Source organism: Lytechinus pictus, chromosome 2, assembly GCF_037042905.1.
Source record: "Lytechinus pictus isolate F3 Inbred chromosome 2, Lp3.0, whole genome shotgun sequence".
NCBI classification, from domain to species: Eukaryota; Metazoa; Echinodermata; class Echinoidea; order Temnopleuroida; family Toxopneustidae; genus Lytechinus; species Lytechinus pictus.
In genome coordinates, this window is record NC_087246.1 from 52289097 (window position 1) to 52312975 (window position 23879).

Sequence of the window (23879 nt, forward strand, 5' to 3'; positions counted from 1 at the left end):
ATGATGTCAAAAAAGACCGTGAAATGAGGATAACTTGGAGAATAAAAAATCTAAGTATGTCATGAAGATTTTTAAAAAAATAATGAAAATATACATTGAAAAAAAATCATCCTTTTTTTCGAATTTCATCATTCAAGCGTGTGCTTTGACACATTTCTTTTTTTGAGAGAGAGAGAGAGAGAGATATAGAGTATATATTGAAAAACTAATGACAAATCTCATTTTAATACCAGTTATGACTGTCCATCTTTGGACGATCTGTACAGTATGAAAATAATAATAACAACAACAATAAAAAATAAAAGTAATGATAGCAATAATAATAATAACAATAAAAATAATAATGAAAATGGCAATAATGACAACATTATCAGAAAACGATATTAATCATAATAACAAGAATAACTTGAAACAATAACAACCGATTATGATATCAGATAGTCCTATAGGCCCTTCACAAAATGTCGGAAAAGGGCATAGAATTCGAATTAAACAACAAAATGATAAGTTTTACAAAATGCGGTAAATTGAATCAAATTACTAGTACATTAAAGTGCAATTATTGCATTTTTTCCGAGCCTATCTATACTGTCTTTTAATTCTTCCAAGTTATTTCCCCTCAATATTTGACTTATAGGAAAACTGGTCATATGGATATTTTAGACAGAGATTCTACTTGCTACCTGCGATCACATATCGATGGTTTCGATGGTGGTTCACGGCGGTTTGTATGACTAGTAATTAAAATTAAAAAAATTAAAAGTATTTCAATGAATTATTTTTAAATTCAAGTTTTAGTTTTAAAGTCAAGTTTAAAAAAATATTAACACCAAACTCACAGGTAGATATTAAAACAACGCAATGTCACTATAGAATCATAACACTATACAAAAATAAACATATGTAGGAAATTAGATTTTCATATTTGCATATTTTTTGACGTCACTTATTATTTTGGACCCGTCTTTGTTTTTCATAGCACATGTAGGTAAATATTATAGAAATCTTACTGTTGAAATTTATCATTACTTTAACTAAAAACCTATACCCGATCATGTTTGTTGTTTTAGTATCTTCTTGTATAAATGTGTGAAATATCACATTTGACAATCCGAATTTTTCCTGGCTACTTCCCTTTTTGTGGGTACTGTTTATACTTTTAACATGGTTGTGTTGAGGCAGCCTTAGTTTAAAATGGCAGTGATGTGACGAGCTGAGGCATGATGAGTTATGTCATCTCACTGAACCATCTAGGATTTTGATGGGACTTAGCATGGTGTAGGCTAATTGGCATTCCCCACGGTGAATCAAATTCTGAAACCTCACTAATAGTCTTTATCAGCATTGATGAAAACGCCGGAGAAATTCGAGGTTAATCTAGAAATGAAAATAGATTTAAAAATCATTTGTATCTATTGAAGAAAACACCTCCTAGGTTGTATAAAAATGTCCAATAGCCAGCCCTGGGGTAAATTGGCTTTAAACTCTAAAAAATATTGGGTGAAAATGCTCCATGAGGGTAATTATGTGTCCAACCAACATTGGACATTTCCTTTGGGCATTTTTATCTATCCAGTGTGATGACAATTTTGCCCATTCTAAAGTAATTGCTGCTTATATTTTAATCTTAATGGACAATATATGCTTCCCGCATTGGGTAAAATACTGCCCCAAATTGTTTGGGCACACAATTACCCTCGTGCTGGTTAAAATTTTACCCAATATTTTTTCACAGTGTAGTTACTCATACGAATGCTAACTTGAGAAAGATCTTATAAGCTTATTGAATGTGCCCCTGAATTGAAAGTGGTCTCAAAGTGAAGTGACCACATTGAAATATACTTCCTCGTGATATTAAACATATCTCATAGGTTATCACAAATTTCGAGATAGTTCGACTTGAAAACACAATTCTACACTGTTTCAGCCGAAAATTTGCAGACAATATGGTAAATGGCAGAATTCATTTTCACGCAAAATCCTATTTTACTTCAATGAATTTGTCTAGAAAACTGCTTAACACATCCTATACTAGACAAAAAAATCGTAAGTCCAAATGTTTAAAATAGGCCTAAACTTTACTTTTGATAATAAAAAACTAACGTCCACATATTAGACAATAACTTCGAAATTTTCTGTGAACATAAATAAGCAGGGAATAACTGCAATAAAAGGATCTTTGTATATTGATACAGGTCATGAATCTAAACTTACAGAACCTCAGAAGAAAACAATTTCTTACGTTGGCCTAATGTGTGAGGAGAGTTTCTACTAAGGTATGAAATGCGGACTAAATAATTTCAATTACTTTAACTATTGCCAATATGATGAACAACTTTGCGAAACTCCACTACTCTTTGGATAACAGGCATTTTCTCTTTTGTATGTTTTGCTTTTAATCTCTTCTCTACATAATGTTACTCTCATTTTTTCACAGTTACGTAGAACGCTTTCAAGAACATAGGAAAATGTATTTTCAAATGCCCTTCATGATAATGAGCGACCAAGAAGTCTTTGTCGAAAATTATTGGTGAAACAAAACAGCAGTTACAAACGAAATATTTGCAATCGTTCGTCAGCTCCGAAACTTACATGTAGAACGAAACTGCTTTTTCCTGTTCATCAATAATATTTTCGACAAGGACCTCCCAGCTGTTCATTATCATTTGACGGGCATTTCCAACACGTTAAATAAGCACATCGTTCGAATGCCATTTCAGTGTTTTATTTTTATTTTTACTATTTTACTATTTTGTTACAAACCTTGTCTGAATTCACACGATTGATACAAATAAGAGCAAAGTCCTTCCCCGTGTTCGTAACGTCGATGTCATTTATCTGCAACAATTGATCACCAGCATTCAAATACCTCGGCAGCCTGGTAGTCTCAACTCTGATTTGAAGGGAAAATGAGAAAATCCGCAGTTGAATGATTAAAAAAGAACAATGCAGACCATCGTATGAAGGGAAATAATAGTTGGATTAATAAGAATATTTGAAATAAATGAATAAATAAGTAAATAAAAAATATAAATGAATAATAAAAATGAAAAGTAATATCAATAAAAGAAATAAAGAAAGAAAGAAAGAAAGAAAGAAAGAAAGAAAGAAAGAAAGAAATAAAGAAAGAAAGAAAGAAAGAAAGAAAGAGAGAGAGAGAGAGAGAGAGAGAGAGAGAGAGAGAAAGAAAGAAAGAAAGAAAGAAAGAAAGAAAGAAAGAAAGAAAGAAAGAAAGAAAGAAAGAAAGAAAGAAAGAAAGAAAAAGAAAGAAAGAAAGAAAGAAAGAAAGAAAGAAGAAAAATAAAATATTCATATACTTACATGATATTTCCATCGTTATCACGAAGGGAGATATCTCCAAGCATGTACTCCTCTTTAGGAATCTGCACGCTTACCCTCATTTCAACTGATGATACTGATCCGTCCCTAAGATAAGATCATAACAAATTTTGCTTTACATGCGAATTTTTTTGGGTCATATGCATGTGCTTCTTATAATTTTTTTTCTTGTAAAACAATGGATATGTCAGCACAATAATAAATGTTCTGTTTCAGTGCGTTTGGTATGTCCTATATTATTGGGCCATTATCCCTCTAAAATCAGGTTTATACATCATTCTACATTTCTGTTTACTATTAATGCAAACAGAAATTTGGCCCCTTTCATGACCTCTCTCACCTTGCCAAAGCAAATAGTTATTTCCACACTATTCTATTGCCAGGCTCTAAAAACAAGAAAAACAATTTTAAAAAGGTAAATTGTTGGATGATCTGTTAATCCAACCAACCTGAGACTAGGTTGCATTTATACCGATTAGTATATTCAAAAATAAATTTTTGCTATATTAAGAAAAATATGATAGAAATTCCTCAAACTATAAAGAATAGATATTCATGAAAAACTCTTGTATCACACATTCACTTAAAAATATATATCTATTTGAAATTCCATATATTATGTCACCTTTGGCCTTACTACGATTTTAAATAAACTGCAAATATGATAAACTATGCACAAACAAACCTGTAATGACGATCTGCGCGAAACTATTCCCAACAATCAGCTACACAATACATTTTGATTTGATCGAGTATAATGATCAAATGAAATTTATAAGTGAACTATCCAATAAACCAAATTTTCAATTTATGCAGGGCCTTGGAACGGTTTAGTAGGGGGGGGGGGCTGACCATGCGAAAGATCACAATCAGATTTTTTTTTCATTTTTGTATACGTTTGTGGAAAATAGGTGTGGGGGTGACCCCCCCCCCCCCCGCCCCAATTTTCTAGGCCCTGTGTAGTCATTAATTTCAAAAGTGATTTTCACTTTTGGTGGATTTATTAGCGAACTTTAAAATAGTTTCAAAGTGAACTGAAAGAAAGGTAAAAGAGGGATTGTCATCTTTACTTTCTAATACAGCAAAATATCATAAATTGTCAATATTCATTGAAATAGTTAAACAAAACAAACGAAATGTACTTTTCATAGATCGGTCTGCATCTGTCTTTTCCAGCGTCACATTTAGCTTCAAGCTCTCGCCCATTATTATCAGGGGTATACACCTCGTCGTCTATAAGAAATAAGAATACACACATTATTATTATTAATATTATTATAATTATTATTATCATCATCATCATATTCATATTCATCATCATTATCATTAAAGGCATGTCATAATTACCATCATAATATTATTACCATTGTTTTCGGTAGGCCTATATCATAATAATCATGATAATAGCAACAAAGAAAGGACAGTATCTGAAGTTCACTCACATAAATGATCGTCAGCTTGCGGTTGTGGCGATACCTTTACTACTTGCTTGGGTTTGCGCTCTTTCGGGGGTGGCATGGGGCGTCTACCTTTACCTCCATTTGTGGAAGCTACAGATCTTTGATCGACGCCCTGAGATAGTGAAAAAAATGCATAGATAGAAACATTAACGATGTGATTACAAAGTTATGATCAAAAGAGAAAAATCTATTTACTAGCAAGTGAATCGCCTCTGGCAGTCTCACCCCGGGGAGTCTCACCTGCATTACGCGATTCGATATAGCAGCTATCAAACTTGTTCACAAACGAAAACACTCATATCAGGGGCGGATCCAGCCTTCGCCAAAGGGGGGGGGCGGAATTTTTTTCAGCCATATTTTCCCCGACCGGCCGCTCTAAGATGATTTTTGGTTTCTTCGAAGGGGTAGTCCTAAAAATCACTTCTTAGCTTTATTCTTATCATGGACCAACTAGATTCATGTTCTTATAGATCAATATAAATATATAATCATATCATAATTCGTATTTATATAATGCGAGCGCGAAGCGCGAGCTGAAATTGTTTGACAATTTTACCCAAAGAATGGAAATTCTAAGCACTTTTTGTAACTTAAACAGAATAGATATATAGCTAAACAATTGATGCGAATGCAAAGCGCGAACTCTATTCATGTTTTGTAAATCATGAAAATGATGAGTACTTGGTGATCTTCCTTACATTAATAATGTGAGCGCAAAGCGCGAGCAGAAAATTTTTATATACGTTTTTAACTGATCGAAAAGGTACCTGCTTGCACTTAGCCATGAAGACGTTACATATTTCAACAATCAAATAATGCGAGCGCGAAGCGCGAGCCGAAAAATTTTGACATTTCTACATAAAGAATGGAAAATTTAAATCAATTTTTGTAATCGTAAACGGGATAGCTGTATAACTAAACAATTGATGCGAAGCGCGAGCGGAAAAAATCGAGATGTAGACCTAAAAAACGGGACACCCTTTTCATGTTTTGTAAAATCATGAAAAAAATGAGTAATAGGGGATCTTCCTACATTAATAATGTGAGCACAAAGCGTGAGAAGAATATTTTTGATATCATGATCTGAAACTGGATAATTATTCAAACAGAGAACAAATTGAGTATCTGAATAAACGTGCGCGCACGTGTTTCATATTTAGACCAAGAATTTAGGCACTCTAAATATCTTTTATCATAAAAATCAAAGCGAGCGCGAAGCACGAGCTTAAACTATTTAATATTCCGATTTGAAAAAAAGAGTCAATTTCAGATTTATGTTTCACTCACTTTGTAGGAAAATTATGAGGTGGATATGAATGGCACTTAATAAAGAGCTGATTTTTCATTATCATTATTTTGAGTTTTGACATAGGACTGGGACATCCTTAGGTCATGTCATCATATGAAAATGATGGCTATCTTCCTATTCCTCTTACTAGGCGCGAGATGAAACAAAAGGGACAATTCAATTAAATATCTTTTTCATTAATGCCTAATGACGGCGCGAAATCTGATAATATTATGGCCTGAAAACTGGACATTTCAAGCACTTTTGTTATTATAAATATGATGCATCAGTTAATATATTTTTAACTATTAATCCGAGCGCAAATTGCGACCCAATATAAACTTCTTATAAACTGTCATGAAAAGGGGATTTTAAGTAGTTTCTTGTATAATCAATATTGTGACATACATAACTCGCCAATTCAAATGCGAGCATGCAGCGCTAGCTGATTCGTTTTGACAATCAGACTTGAAAAGGGACATTTTGAAAACTTTATGGAATACAAGACAAAATAAAGTTTATATACCACTGAAGTGACGTGAATGATTCTTTTAAGTTATTTTCCAAGTCTCCCCTTATTTTATTCAATCGTCTTCCTCCTCTTTTTATTCTCCTCTTCCCCCTTTTTTTTCTTTCTTTCCTTTTTTCCCTTTTTTTTGCTCCGCCAATAGGGGGGGGGCGGGCCCCTCGCCCCCCCCCTTGGATCCGCCTATGCATGTGATAATAAAATAATATGTCCATTGACCCAAACATGACCTGTGACCATGATCATGTGACCTAACACATGTGGAAAACAATCATTCATACTTGATTGCCCATATGTCTATATTTCATGAACTACATGTATAGTTCCATAAACTTTCTAAATTATGATGCCAATTCAACAAATATCCCTAACACGGCCAAAGTTCATTGACCCTAATTGATCTTTGATTTTGGTCATGTGACCTGAAACACATACAAGATATATATTCAGGGGTACATTTTTACTCTTACATGTATGCCCCAAATTTCAATAACTAGATCTATAAACTTATTCCACAAATACCCCAAACATTAGGCCTATCAAAGTTCGTTTACCCAAATCGACCTTTGACCTTGGTCATGTGACCTGAAACCCACACAGGATGTTCAGGGATACTTAATTGCTCTTATGTTTAAGTTTCATGAACTAGATAATTTTTCGAAATTATAACGACGTTTCAAAAATTAACCTTGGTTAAGATGTCGATATTGCTTCCCCCAACATGGTCTAGGTTCATCGACCCTAAATGACATTTGACCTTTTAAAAGCAGAATGTTCAGTAATACTTGATTACCCTTATGTTTAAGTTTCACGAACTAGGTCTATATACTTTCTAAGTTATGATGACATTTCAAAAACTTAATCTTGGTTAAGATTTCAATGTTGACGACGCCGCCGCCGTCGGAAAAGCGGCGACTATAGTCTCGCTCTGCTTTGCAGGCGAGACGAAAATGACTCACTTAGTTAGAGAAATTACATATTATGCATGACGCACCTTCTCATTTAAAAGATTTTTTACTCGTGTCCTTGCTTTCACCATCGTTGTTTCATTATTCTCTTCATTATAAAAAATGCAATATTGAGTAAATAATCATTCATTAAATGATATTACAATCTTATAAATGATGTTTGTTCGTTTTTCATTTATTTATCTATGTTTTTTTTTTAATTTTTACTGCAAGTACAAGCCTGAAATTTTTTAGGTGAGGAAACACGTTACGTTACGTTAGTTAGTTACGATTAAATAAAAAGTTATTATTCGCAGTTTCGCACTGAAAAGCCGAAAAGTCCCGATAACAGCAGAATATTGTATCATTAAGCAATATGCCTACGTCATTGTAGGCACAGGGAAAAAACGGGAAAATTTTGAAATGCAAATGCAGATGAACGACCACAATAGAATTATGTTTGCCATAATAACATTATTGACTTTCAGTGCCTGCTGTCTTGTTTGAATGATCTTACAGAAAGGCTGAATTTGAAGTGAATATTTCATGAATGGGTGATGAAAAAGGTGTGTTTAAAGAGTAACCGTTTTGGAAATACCCTGGAAAAACATATTTAGGAAAATAATTGCTTGTTTAATGTTTAATAATAACCAGATGCACCGAACCACTCTGTAACATTACCCTAGCTTGTTAGTAATATTCTATTTTGTTTTTGTTTTTTTCTTGTTCCGGACGGCGCGTAGTCTGGTGGTTGTGATTGCTCTTTGTGAGTAAATTTTCATCTAAGAATTGGGAAACTCATATCACCTTAAAATGATGACCGATCATACATGAATTGGATTTTAAGACCAAAAGAATCACTGCACCCTATATTATTTTGCATAAATCCCTTTAATACTCTTTTCAAACTTTCCGAAGCGTCGTTTGTAAAAATATGACTCTAATATAATTATTTTCCAGTACCAAACATGACAACGATCTGATCCTCGCTGACATTTGTAAATGTGATTTTAAAAAAAAATTAATCTTATTTCTGGATTTACCTTGATTTGTTGGTTTTGATGAGGCTCCGAGGGTGCAGCTTTAGGTGGCTCGTAACCTTTCTTTGTTGGAGGACGCAAAGCCTGCTTTCTTGGAAGCCCTCGGTCTTCATTTGACATTAGTGGCAGGGGCTGGCTTATTACTTCTTCATAGGGGTCTTGTTCCACATGCTGAATAAAAAAGGCAATATTAACGAGACCCTATTCTAATATATTTATCAGCTAAAACAATCTAATTTTTTTTAGATTTTATTTATTCTTGACTTGGCCTTTTGTCGTCCACTATAATGCTGAAAATTTATCAAAATCTTATAACAAATAGTGAAGTTATTGAATTTTAAAGTTTAGCAATATATTGTGAACATATTATGCACGTCATCATGAGAATTCCTTAGGGGGCTGATGATGCCACATCCCCAATTACCTTTTTCTTAAATATGTTATTACATGTAATCATAATTGTTTCATTTGTTTTCATACATGCGTGAATGATAAGTTTCCCTTGCAATGAAATAAGTTGTGGTAATAGAAATCTAATACACTAAGTCAGTTTTCATTCCAATTTCTGGGTTGAAGGAAAAAAATTGAATGAAACCTAATTTCATATAATAAAATACAACTGAACAAGTGGGGATATGACATCATCAGTTTGCTCATTGAATATTCATAAAGACCTAGAACTGTTTTACCTGAATAATGCAAATCTTTAAAATGCCTTAACTTTGTTATTCCTTGTCCGATTTTACTTAATTTTCAGTGTTTTGTTTGTCTGACTTTTCTTTATCTATTTAAAAAAAAAAAAATCATACTATTTTCAGCCTGGAGTACCCCTTTAACTTCGGCTGGGTGGATTTAATCAGTCTCATTTTGTTCCCATGATCATGATTCCAATGAGCAAAGCCAAATTTTCTGTTATAAAATGCAGGGAAAGTATGTATGTTTATTGTTTGTAAGGCATTCATGTTTGTTTGGAACTGCAATGCATTACCTCATATGTATATATATATATATATATATATATATATATAGATATATGTGTGTGTGTGTGTGTGTATATATTTATATGTATGTATGTATGTTTGTTTTGTTTGTTTTATTTTGTTTGTTTTATTTTGTTGATGTTGTGTTTTGTTTTGTTTTCGTGTGTGCTTTATATACAAAATCTTTATTCAGATTATTGTATACTTTCTAAGAATAAACATAGAGACTTTTTTTTTTTTCTTCTGTATTGTCTTACAAAATTTGGAGGAATGAATATACATATATAAGTACTTTTTTTTTATTATGGGATAACCTCTTCACTTAAAAAAGTCTGTACTTTTGATTTTTCATCATACAATACGGTATTATTATACAGTAAATACATGTGAAATTACGAGGTTTTTGTTATTGGTATTATGGGTTATGATAATATTTGTTCGAAAAATTTATATCAAGATGTATATTATTTCATATGTTATATTGCTGTATAAGTGTACTTCACTTTAATTTGCATACATGTATTTGATTTATTACCCTTGTACATGAAAAATGTAAAAGTATCTGAATAAAGGCTAAAAAAGCAAGAGAAAAAAAAAATGTATATGTATGTATAATTTGTCATACATTTCGACTTACCTTGACAATTTCTTTGTTCACTCCTAGGGGTTGATAATTTTCCTCCTGAAGTTGCTATATACAATAATAAAATAACCAATAAATTGAATGCATAAAAAAAACTTTCATTCATGGATGATTGCACAGAAAGCCCTTTAATAATGGATTTCATTCAAACCTTCATGAATTTGTAATGTTTTTTTCTTTCAAAGTGAAAACTTTGTTTGATACGCACTAGAGTGGGCCCACCAGTCCCGTATCCAAAAACGTGTGCATGCACATGAATATGAAACACTTTACTGAACATCATTTCACAATACGTGTAACTAGAAATTACCTTGATGATTGTTTGTTACTCTTTTTAGATTTTCAATGATGCTTACCTTTAGCTCGTGTGCAGCCAAATAAGCATCACGTTGTTCGGTAATTTTAGGGTCGAAATTGGAGTTTTCATAGATGGGTTCATCTTAAAGAGAATAAAATATTGAGATATCATTAAAAGTTAGTCAAAATTATTTTCTGTCATTATTTACTTGGAAAATGAATAATTTAATGAAAGTCAAGATGATGTTTCGGTTGTGCTAAGCTTGGTACAAGGTATCTCATTTCTCCATTTTATAACCAAGCGCAGCGAGCAAGCGCTTGGTTAGTATATTGAAATTGGAAAACACGAACTATCAAGTATAACATTCCTTCATTTGGTTACACTTCGTAATTCCGAAGGTTCGTAATTCCGAAGGTTCGTTATTCCGAAGTTTCGATAATCCGAAAACGAAATAAGGTTCGATGTTCCGAAGGTTCGTTAATCCGAAAACGAAATAAGGTTCGTTGTTCCGAAGGTTCGTTAATCCGAAGACGAAATAAGGTTCGTTGTTCCGAAGGTTCGTTAATCCGAAGACGAAATAAGGTTCGTTGTTCCGAAGGTTCGTTGTTCCGAAGGTTCGTTAGTCCGAAAACGAAATGAGGTTCGTTAATCATTTCGTTTTCGGATTAACGAACCTTCGGAATTACGAACCTCACTTCGTTTTCGGACTAACGAACCTTCGGAACAACGAACCTCATTTCGTTTTCGGACTAACGAAGCTTCGGAAATACGAATGTATGCGCCTTCATTTAGGGTTTTTGTGCAGTAAATTGCCATTGAAATGGCTGTGTTTAAGAAGCACACTTTGGTTATCATAGTTACAGACGCCGATCGAGGGATTCATGAAGAAATGGGCAGAAAATGTTAACATTTTATGAGCAATTTTTTTTTAGCAGATTCAGTCATTGGTATGGTTCGACAGGAATTTAAAAAGGAATTTCTAGAGGGGTTGTTAACCCTCTCATCAAGATTGGCGACATCCCAAGTACAGTGGCGGATCCCATGCTGGCCCTGTGCGGGGGGCCCTGTTTGTCAATTCTGATCCGCCGCTGCCCAAGTGTGCCAAAACTTCATGAACATCGAATATTATTTTCATGATTTGTAATAAAGTTTTTGGTCTTACCGTTGTTTTGAGAAACATGAAGCAATGGCCTTTCCTGTTTGCCGAAAAGAATAGGGAGAACCCATGAGATATAGTGAAGTGAAGTTGAGTTCAAAATAGTACGTTTGAATTTGTTATCAATACATTAGCTTTATAACGAATTATATTGAATTCAGGCTATATGGGTCAATAAATTTATGTAAACAATTATTTCAGGACTAATTTAAGATAGAGACAAACAAGATACTCCACAATTAACGTTGCTCGCTCCTCGTTTGCAGCTTCATACCCATTTAATAATAACACAATGGGTCATGCACACAAGCTTTTTTAAAGGTCAAGTCCACCCCAGAAAAATGTTGACTTGAATAAATAGAGAAAAATGAAACTAGAATAACCTTGAAAATTCCATCAAAATCGGATATAAAATAGGATTTTAAAGTTTCACTTATTTTTCACAAAATAGTGATATGCGCAACGCAGTGACATGCAAATGAGACAGTCGATGATGTCCCTCACTTACTATTTCTTTTGGTTTTTATTGATTGAATTATACAATATTTCATTTTTTTACAGATTTGACAATAAGGACCAACTTGACTGAAACATAAAGCATTAAACAACGAAAATTACACATGTTTAGGGAGGAATTTATCGTTGTTTCACTTGACAATGAGGAGAAAATAAGAATATTTCATGTGTTATATAATGAAATACAAAAGAAATAGTGAGTGGATGGCGTCACCAATTTCCTCATTTGTATACCGATCAGGATATGTTTATAACTGTTTTGTGAAATTGTACGAAACTTTAAAAAATGTCATAACTTTCTCATTTTACATCCAAATTTGATGAAATCGTCAGTGTTATGTTTGTTGGAATTTTCTCTTTTTATTCAAATCAACCTTTTATTGGGGTGGACTTTACAGATTCATTTGATTAGAACCAATAAGAACACTCGCTAGAACGTGTTTACCTTGAGAATCTGTTGAATTAGGCAAAACTGGCTGTATAGTCTACATATTATTTATTTTATTATTTGAAAAGCGACGTGATGGGGGGGGGGGAGGGGGCGTAAAGCAGAATCTAAATTCGATCAAAGAAGGTTCCTTCAATTGCCGCTAAATAGAACCATAAGCTGGACAAAGTGGTAAATCATTAAAAAATGTTGGGCAACATACCTTCCACACAACAATTGGTTAACGCTTTGTCCAATTCTGGCCGTAGTTTTAAACCAATAATGTGTGCTTTGGGTGAAAACTACACAGCATTGGTTGAAAACTACCCAGAGTTTGATAATTTTTGTTAACCAATTATTGTGTGGACAGTATGTTGCCCAACATCTTAAGAGTGTACAGAAGACCCTGCATCCAGACCTAAACCTTATATGTAACTTTATGTATGTAAAATTTTGAAATTTTCTTTCTATATAAATTATATTTGCCGTTATACAAGCCGAGGAATTTCTTATAGTGTATGTTTCTGAATATTCCGATAAAATAATATATATAAACTTATAGCCCTACTGAGTCTCTACCAAAACTTCAAAACCCATTTCGTTCGATCTGATCGTTATTTTGTGGGTTTTTTTTTTTTGTTTGTCTGTTGTTGCTGTTTTTTTGTAAATAATGATTTTCATACTTCGTGAACCATTTTCCGAAACATATCACCGGGGGCTGCTGGAGATGAATGAAATATCCTGGCATTGTCTCGTTGGTTATTCCTTGGCATTTCTTGAGCTGACCTGGGACGGGGTTTGCTCGGGGGTTTGCTCTGTTCACTAGACTTCATCAGTCCCTCTATCGTATTGCTCCAGGCTTCCATGTCCGATCTGTGCGTGGGTAAAAAGATTTTCAGGAACGTAGAAACTACAGGGGCCGCGGAACGGTTTTGAAAGGGGGGAGGGGGTTGTCGTGCTAACCATGTATAAAATCACAATCAGATGGTCAATTTTACTGCATTTTCAAACGGCGCCCGGGGCAAGTGCTAAAATTGCGCCCCTTTAAAAGTGTGTATGTGTGTGTGTATGTGTATATATATATATATATATATATATATATATATATATATATATTTATATATATACCGTAAGGGCACTAGTATTCAACCCGTTTGGAGAGTTTCCTCAAATATATAGAAATATAAAATTTACATGAATTTCAGACCCGTCTTATTTCCAAGAGCAAATGCTGGTTATTTCTTTTCTGTTATTCTTTTCTTCAACCCGTCGACTGTGTGCGCGGGCGATCGAATTATACGGCGATGGTTTTCGGCACTAGTATTCTATCCGTTGGCACTAGTATTCAACCTAGCGATGAAAGATGGCCCTGTCTCTCAATCTGCCCTTTTGAGACCATTTGAGACCATTTGAGATGAGACCAAACAGGGAATTAATGAAAGCCAGAGACTTACATAGATATAGATCTAATTTAGCGATCCAAACCATTTTAAGATTCGCTATCTATCCTCACTAGGTTGGAAATCTGACTTTGATCGATAATCCCTCCTCAGTTTTAGTAAATATCAATGTGTAATTAATATCAATGAATAGATCACTTAATTTTCTTTAAAATGATACCCTACACGAGATAATTATGGTTCACATGGAGTTGCAGTGCCGTGAAATGTGGGGCAAGGTCAAAATTCAAAAGTTGCAAAATGACACAATATTGAAAGTCACTGTTCTTTTTTCCGTGGTGATGAGTTTCTCAGCGCTTTCTTTTAATATTTTTCATCATTAACATGGAATCAAACACACCTCTGGAACAAGCAAACACATAACAAACAAACAAACAAACATGCAAGGGTATTTCAAACCACGACTCAAACCATACATAAACCACAACAAAACGTAAAAAATGAAGCAGGGGCTTGATTTGAATGGATCTTCATCTCTACTGACACAGACAAGAGAATCATGTTCTGTATTGACCCTTCATGACTATTTCTGCTCGTTTTGCAGCTTTTCAATTCAGACCTCATCCAACACTTTTGAATCCTGCTCATTTCGTGATGGCATGATCATAACAAGCATGGTATCATTTTAAAGAAAATTAAATGGTCTTTTGAATGACATCAAAATGCATTGTGTAAACTTGGGAGTTGGGAGAAATTGATGGCCAAACTCAGATTTCCAAACCATTTTTGCTCGTTTGGCAGCTTTTCGATTCAGACCTCATCCATCACTTTTGAATCCTGCTCATTTCGTGATAGCATGATCATAACAAGCATGGTGTCATTTTTAAGAGAATTAAATGGTCTTTTGTATGACATCAAAAATGCATTGTGTAAACTTGGGAGTTGGGAGAAATTGATGGCCAAACTCAGATTTCCAAACCATTTTTGCTCGTTTGGCAGCTTTTCAATTCAGACCTCATCCAACACTTTTGAATCCTGCTCTTTTCACGATGGCATGATCATAACAAGCATGGTATCATTTTAAAGAGAATTAAATGATCTTTTGAATGATGTCAAATATGCATTGTGTTAATTTGGGAGTTGGGAGAAATTAAATGCCAAACTCCGATTTCCAAACTTTTTTTTTTTGAGGGGTTTATATACACTCTAAACAAGTGGAACGCATCTGGCACTCTCGCCTGCATTACGCGATCTGATATAGCAACAGTGCTAACTTTGAAAACAGATATTGAATAATTATTCACAAAAAAAAGCACTCATACTTGATTAACTTTATGTCTATATTTCATGAACTACATGTGTAGATCCATAAACCTTTTAAGTTATGATGCCAATTCAACAAATGCCCCCAACATTGCCAAAGTTTGTTGACCTTAAATGACCTTTAATCTTGGTCATTTGACCTGAAATGCGCACAGGATATTCAGGGATACATGCAGTGGCGTACCGTGGGTCACGGCATTGGGGGGGGGGGGCACCAGCAAAAATTTCGAGTCACATAGGGAGCGCGCAAAGCGCGCTCAGTTGTCAGGTATACTGACCTAATATAGATATTTTAAGGACATACAGTGCCATTAAACGAATATGTATCTCACTGATTGAATAATGCGAGCGCGAAGCGCGAGCTGAAAATTTTTGATATTCAGAGCTAAAAAGGGACATTATACGCAAATTTTTTGTAATCATGATACGTAACTGTCTTGCTAAACAAACAATGCGAGCGCGGAGCGCGAGCTAAAATTTTTGTACATATTGACCCCAAACAGGGAAATTTAAGGACTATATTTTAGAATCCATTAAGAGTATAAATATCTCACCATAGTCATCTAATGCTAGTGCCATCCTTTGCTGATTTTGTTAGAATTACATCTAAGCCCAGTCATGAAGCACCTTTTGTAGTTATTGTAATCATGATTGTCATACGCATCTTACCAATCAAATACTGCGAGCGCGAAGCGCGAGCTGAAAATTTAGGTAATTCAGACCTGAAGAGGGGCATTCTAAGGCTTGTTTGTAGGAATTCACTAAGACCTTACGTATTTCACTAACCAAATGATGCGTGCGCGAAGCGCGAGTTGAAATTTTTGTATATATTGACCCCAAACATAGATATTTTAAGGACTATGTTTTTTAGGAATCCATTAAGAGTATACATATCTCACCATAGTCATCTAATGCGAGTGCCAAGCGCTTGCTGATTTTGTTAGAATTACATCTAAACACATGAAGCAATTTTGAAGTCATTGTAATCATGATTATCATACGCATCTCACTAATCAAATGCTGCGAGCGCGAAGCGCGAGCTGAAAATTTAGGAAATTCAGACCTGAAGAGGGGCATTCTAAGGCTTGTTTGTAGGAATTCACTAAGACCCTACGTATTTCACTAACCAAATAATGCGAGCGCGAAGCGCGAGCTGAAAATTTTTGATATTTTTGATATTTTTTTATATATTGTCAGTTGTCACTACATAAAACAATAATAACTCGAATTGCGAGGAAATATATTAGTACAACATGATTATATATCTCGTTAAACAGTCTATGCGAGCACCAGGAACAATGAAGACACAATGAAGCAAATAATGTTTCATAAAGTTATGAAAAAAATGCTTCTTATGTAATATAACATAACATAACATTATTTCTTTCAATAATTTCTTCTTTCCCCACTACGTTTCTCTTCCTTCTTCCACCTTTTTCTCCTTTTCCCCGTTTTTTTTTTTTTTTTGCCAGCCGATTGGGGGGGGGGCACGTGCCCCCATGCCCCCCCCGTAGTTACGCCACTGGATACATGGTTACACTTATGTTCAAGTTTCATGAACTAGATCTATAAACTTTTAAAGTTATTATGACAATTCCACAAATGCCCCCACATTAATAGATACAAAACAAATACCACAGCAATAATAAATAAATCAAATCAAATTATCAAAGTCTGTTGATCCTAAATGACCTTTGACCTTGATCATGTGAACTGAAACTTGCACAGGATGTTCAGGGATACGTAATTGCTCTCTTGTCTAAGTTTCATGAACTAAATCTACAAATTTTAAAAGTTTTGATGACAATGCCACAAATACCCTCAAAATGGTCAGAGTTCGTTGACTCTAAGTGACCTTTGACCTTCGTCATGTGACAAGAAACTCAAACAGAATGTTCGGTGATACACTATTACCCTTATGTCTAAGTTTCATGAACTAGGTCTATACACTTTCTAAGTTATGACTACGTTTCAAAACTTAACCTTTGTTAAGATTTTTATATTGATTACCCCAACATTGTCTAAGTTCATTGACCCTAAGTGACCTTTGATCTTGATGATGTGACCAGAAACTCATGCAGGATGTTTAGTAATACTTGATTACCCTTATGTCTAAGTTTCATGAACTAGGCCCACATACTTTCTAATGATGACATTTAATTGGTTAAGATCTCAATGTTGAATAAATACATATATATATATATATATATATATATATATATATATATATATATATAAGTAAGTAAGTAGTGATATACTGCAATATCCAATAGTGCTCGACTGTGTAGGAGCTGAGTATAAATAATAATTTATTGGTTGGATTGCTTAACTATACAGACTGTTTCACCCTAAGGCTCATCAGCGACTGATTAGTATGAAGAACACTTTTTTTTTTTCTTTTTTTTTAAAGTGTTCTTCATACTAATCAGTCGCTGATGAGCCTTAGGGTGAAACCATAGAGGTATGGTGAAACAGTCTGTACGACTAGCGTAGTTAAGCAATCCAACCAATAAATTATTATTTATATATATATACATATATATATATATATATATATATATATATATATATATATATATATATGTGTGTGTGTGTGTGTGGGGGGGGGGTGTGTAGGTGTGTGTGTGTGTGTGTATATATAAACGAAGATTACTATAATAAACAAAAGGGGGAAAAGAAAATTAAACCTGATCAAACATTAAACTATTTACTGAGAAGTTGGGTTTTATACCTCCTTTTAAAAACATCTAATGATGGACTATATTTATTAACAGAAAGTGGTAACTTGTTGCAGATAATTGGTCCTTTGTAAAAATACCAATTTAAAAAAACATGATGCATCTCTTTTAAAAAAATATGATGCGTCTCTAACTAGTGCGAAGCGCGAGCTGAAAATCATTGATATTCAGACCTTTAAAAAGGAACATTTAAAAGACCCTTTTTAAGAATTCATAGAGATTATCTTAATTTTTAAATCGAATTAAAAAGATGACGAAGCGCGAGCCTAATTTTTTGCAAAATTAAGATCTTAAGACTAAATATTCAAAGAACTTTTTGTAATCATTAGCATGATACACATTTCAACAATTTATGCGAGCGCAAAGCGCAAGATGAAAATTATTGATTTTTAGACCTGAAATCGGAACATATTAGGAAGAAGTAATAACACAATGCTATCTATCTAAGCAATTAATGCAGTGAATTATCGGATGGTCTAATACCACTTGGTCTACTTATCAGTTCGTCCAACTTCACATAGTTTAAACTCATTTCGTCTACAACCAGTTCGTCTAATATCCGATTCGTCTAATTCCCACTTGGTCTAATTTTCATTTGGTCTAATTCACACTTGGTCCAATGTCCATTTATTCTAATAAAACATCTTTCATTATTATTTATTTGATCTAGAATTAACCAATGTGGTACGGGTTAGTTCTGGTGGGCGCAAAACCTCACCGTGAAGGACTATCGATGACGAGATAGTCGCTCATCAAATGAATTATTCTAATCAAATATAATTCTTATAATTAGGCCTATATATATTTTTTTTTTTTTTTTTTTTTTTATAATTGCAAAATTTTGAAAATATCTGATTTATATCTGTACAACCTTGGTATATTTATGTTCGAACTTAAGAATGACAATTTACCAGATGCCTTTGCGCCATTATTTCAACGCAATTTCATTTTACATTCCCATTCAACTAGACAAGCTAATCATTACCACCTCCCACAAACCCGAACCGTTTTTGCTAATTGCACTTTTACTACAACAGGACCCAAATTCTGGAACAGCCTAAACAACGAACTGGTTGATAGCCCCTCTCTCAATTGTTTCAAACGCAAGCTTAAATTATACCTCCTAGAGAGGTACAATGCTGGATCGTACTGATGATTGCAAATTATAATAATAATAATTATAATTATGTTTTTCTATTCTTTCTTTCTTATTCTTTATTTCTATTATTTATCCCTTGACTCCCCCTCCATCTTTTCGGTCGTTTTCCAATTTCATTTCATCCTACTATTGTTATTCTTTTTCTACTTCATTATTTTCTGGTTACTTGATGCCTTTCGATATATTTTGTGTAAAACATTCTATGTAATAAATATGTATTCCGTTTCCACATTTGTTCGCCCAAAGTAACAACTTATATTTTCTCCCAATGGGAGCCTAATTTTCTACAAGCTCTGCTTTTTATTTAGGCTCCTCACTTTTTTACTTTTTGTAGTGTACCTTATGTTTGAATACTTATGTTATATATTTATTTTGATCTTTGATACACTATGTTTATGAATACATTTGTTATGTATATTATGTTATTCGTTTTTAAGAGTGGAATCAATAAATGAATGAAAATGAATGAATGAATATATCGATCACATAGATGATAATGAAAATTTACTCATAATCATTACATCACCGCATGCACATTTATAGAACAATAAGTTGGGGAACTTGTAGCTTATGGTCGAATGACGGGTTTCATCAGAATAACATTATGAAGAAAGGAACGAAATATAATGTAATTGATTGTGTGGATACGTATCTGGTAAACATGTTCATGCCTCTTTTAAATCATTTTGCAGACCTTTATCAATTATCACCACAGAAGTCATTAATCTTACATATCTTCTCATTCTGTTTTTTTTTGTTCTACTTCTTCGCCTCCTCCTTAAAATGGATTGCAGGGTTCCCAGCCCATCAGGAATTTTTTTAAACGTTTTTTCAGTCAGGGGAAAGCAGGGCATATTGCCTCAAATCAGGGAAAATGCCTAAAATGAGGGCAAAATCAGGGAATTTTGATCGGCCCAAAAGTCGAAAGCACGAGAGGCAATCAGATTCTGTTATATTTTGTTGTATATTAAAACAACATTCATTGAATGGCGTGTTTTGTTTTTATAATGTAGCCTCTTTTACTACAGTACAAGCCTGCTCTGGTACATATAATTAAAAACAATAATATGCCTATATACTTGTAAAAAAATAATACATGTAATTCACTGCAACAGCTTAGAAAACATGATAAACTGGGAATGGGTTTAAATAATTATCAGGAAATTTTTAAATTTCATTAGAGAAAAATCAGGGATTTTTGTTTTCTTGAAAAGCTGGGAATCCTGATTGGGTTAAGCAAGCCGTTAACTAACTACAGTAGATCATATACATAGAGGTGGATAAATAAATTTAAAAAAAATCATATTTTTTCACCTCTATGATCGTATATTTGCGTTATTTTACAGAAAAATAGCAAATTTTATTGTTTTTTACCAAAACCTTCAAAAATCCCCTGAAACAGACAAAAAAATATCCAGTTTGTTTAATCCCCCAAATATTTTTTTCATCCCTACTGGCTTTTGAAACTCCCCATATTTTTAAAATTTGGGGATGGAAATATACGTCAATCTAACTGTACTCCAATATCGAGGGAGCGCGTGTGCAGATTCGAAGCCGGCGCGCGGAAAGTAACTTTAAAGTAACTTTCACCATAAAATTGAAAACAAGTCACCATGCAAATTTTACAAATTAGACCAAGTGGCATGTAGACGAAATGAATGTTAGACTATCTGGAAATTAGACCAAGTGGAAATTAGACCAAGTGGAAATTAGCCGAAATGGAAATTAGACCAACTGCACATTAGACCAACTGAATAATGGACCAAGTGAGGATTAGACCAACGGACCAACTGCAATATAGACCAAATGAGGATTAGATCAACTGGTATTCGACCAACTAGTATTAGACGAACTGGTATTAGACCAAAAGCAATAAGACCAAGTGACAATAATATACATTAGACGAAATGGCAATTAGACCAAATGAAAATCAGACCAAGTGACGATTAGCCCAACTGGGCATTGGACCAAGTGGCTATTAGACCAAGTGGTTATTACGCAAATTGGCCATTAGACCAATCGGCTATTAGACCAAGTGGTCATTAATTAGACTAATTGGCTATTAGACCAAGAGAGGATTGGACTAAGTGGGTTTAGCCCGATTGTTATTAGCCCATCTGATGAATAGACCAAGTGATATTAGACCAACCGTAAAACAAGCACCAGGGTTGGGCTGAATTTTTTTAGATATACTTACCTGAAAGGGAAAATTTTAAGGACTATTTATAGGAATTTATGGAAAGGATGCATGGGCGAACTGGAGTTGATTTTTATACATCCTCCCCTAAAAGGGACATGTTAATGACTGTTTGTAAAAATTCATGGAGGATTTCAAATCAGTGCGTGATGAAAAAATATGTATTTCGGAACTGTAAGAATTAATGAAGAGTAACGTAAGAAAATGTAAACATGCAGCTAGAGACGAAAAGTTATGATATATGCATTTAAAAAAAGAATATTTAAAGGACTGAAATTCATGAAGAGAATAAGTATATCTCTAATCAAAAGTTGTCACAAATATTCATCCATGTGTAAAGACGTGCAAGATATTTCTCAAATGTGTTGGAAACTCCTGTACCGTGGCATGATGGTATGAGGAGATCTGAGAAATAAACTATCTGGTCATGCTGGTAGTAGGCCAAGTGGATAGGCCGACAAACTTATCAACACAGTACATATTTTTGAATGGTTTCAATCTATTTTTTTATCATGGTGCACACACTTTCGAGTTCATGCATGGATTTTCTGTGTTTACAGTACCTGCTATCAAAGCTGAGGAATTTCAAATCATCTGTGGTTTCGACACCCAGAATGTTGTCACGGTAATTAGGATTCAACGATACAATCTCAGAACACATCTTCCTCGGGTCTTCTGACACCTGAAGCACGGTCTTGTCAGGGGCCGTTTTGTATATGGAGACTTCTCCAAGTTTATAACCGCCATCCTGAAAAGGAATACAAAAGGGAGAAAAGGGTTAAAACAAAGGCGTGAATTTCAGCATTGGTCGTAAATGGCCCGTCTTGAAAAAGTTTTTTTGTCTACTCCTGAAGGAAAATCCAGACACTCATTGATTTCAGACTTAAAAGGTATGGCCAATATCCATTTTGATTATAAAATATTCCTTAAATGAATCAAGGTATTCTCAAAGATTTTTTTCAGATATACTCACCTGTGACGTATCACTCGTATAGTGAAGGGTCTGTTTTAGCTGAAATTTTGATAAAGACATTGTGTTGGTGTTAACAGCACTAATTTCTCAAACTCGATATGTAACTATAAACTGTTAACGATCTAAATTGAGATGCAACTTGAGAAAATCACGACTCGGCTAATGGTTATATAGTCTATCAGTTGAAGAAAAAAAATCCCTCGGTTGCGCAAGCATTCTCTAAAAAAAAAATCCCATTCACCACGATCCCGCCCCCGCCCAGACAATAGTTTAGTTGTCAATTGTTTTCTTTATTTGGCCCATGATCTCCATGTAAATAAACGCACGACAATGACCTTGTTGGTGAGGAACATTTATTTTAATACAGCAAAACTAATTTTAAATTACCAAAAGTAATTCCCAGGTTGAGACCAGGGTTACGGCTGCACACCACTAAGTACCTGTCATATCGGGGAGTTCCCATTGACGTCATTCATATCACATAAAATCAATGATGCACATCTGATCATTTTTTATCACATAAACATGAATTAGGACTATTACTTCTTCAGATAAATTCAGTTAAGTAGTATTATTTGATCCTTTTAGTATTTTATGGGGACATTATAAGTTGCCCAAGAATACCTATCCTCACTATCAGTGGCATATAACTACGGGGGGCACGTGCCCCCCCCCCCCCCTCCGCCCCCCCCCCCCCCCATCAGCGGGGGAAAGAAAGATAAACGCGTAGTGGAGGAAGAAGAAGAAATTATTCTATATTTTATCATATCATAATATTTTATATGTTGTTATATATATTATATTATATCATATTACATAAGAAATATTTTTTTATAACTTTATGAAAAATAATTAGCTTAGGGTCAAAGTGTTCATCACTCCTGGTGCTCACATAGTCCGTTTAATGAGATAAATACACCTATTCAATGGAATTAAATGATACCAAAACATCCAATTTTCAAGTCAATGTACACCAAATATATGTCCTCTCACTTCGAGTTATCATGTAGTGGACTATGCTTCTTTTCATGACTAATTAAAGTGATGGACCCTTTTAACTTTTAAGGTCTCAATATAAAACATTTCCAGTCCTTGCTTACGATATGCCTACTCTTCATGAATTCCTAAAAGCAGTCCTTATAAATGCCCCTTGCATCTGGTCTGAATATCATGATTTTTCAGCTCGCGCATTGCGATCACTTCCTTTGGTCAGTGAAATACGTATGCACACTAAGAAAAATAGGTTCAACTTTGCACCTTTAAAGGTGCAGACCAGGGCCCTGTCTTACAAAGAGTTGCGGTTGATCCAATCAATCGTAATTCTATGGAAATCCATCAGTGTCACAATTTTTTCTCCAGGAAATTTGCAAAATGTCCTTTGTAAACAAAGGAGAACACACCAAATTGTCAATAAATCAATTAATTTATGGATATACATTCATATCTAGAATTTTTTTTGGAACAAACAA

General features: G+C 34.1%; 1 protein-coding gene across 1 annotated transcript; it reads right to left on the reverse strand.

Annotated features, from left to right (window-relative positions):
• Positions 1–164: 164 nt before the first annotated feature.
• LOC129270772 (uncharacterized) lies at positions 165–22585 on the reverse strand. The gene is made up of 12 exons (XM_064095127.1): positions 22411–22585; positions 22001–22185; positions 13304–13493; positions 11684–11717; positions 10580–10662; positions 10218–10271; positions 8604–8771; positions 4782–4911; positions 4482–4572; positions 3322–3426; positions 2764–2893; positions 165–1377 (listed from the first exon to the last, which is right to left on the reverse strand). Exons 1-12 carry the CDS (start codon positions 22468–22470, stop codon positions 1339–1341), a joined length of 1269 nt encoding a protein of 422 aa, XP_063951197.1. The 5' UTR covers positions 22471–22585; the 3' UTR covers positions 165–1338.
• Positions 22586–23879: the final 1294 nt, after the last annotated feature.

What these genes read in the sequence shown, in the direction of transcription:
- LOC129270772 (XM_064095127.1), bottom strand. Translation starts at nt 22,470, where the DNA reads ATGTCTTTATCAAAATTTCAGCTAAAACAGACCCTTCACTATACGAGT. An exon ending in TGAACAAAGAAATTGTCAAG is followed by an intron (nt 8,772 to 10,217) that starts GTAAGTCGAAAT and finishes TTTTTTATTCAG; the next exon opens with CATGTGGAACAAGACCCCTA. An exon ending in GATAACGATGGAAATATCAT is followed by an intron (nt 2,894 to 3,321) that starts GTAAGTATATGA and finishes CCTTCAAATCAG; the next exon opens with AGTTGAGACTACCAGGCTGC.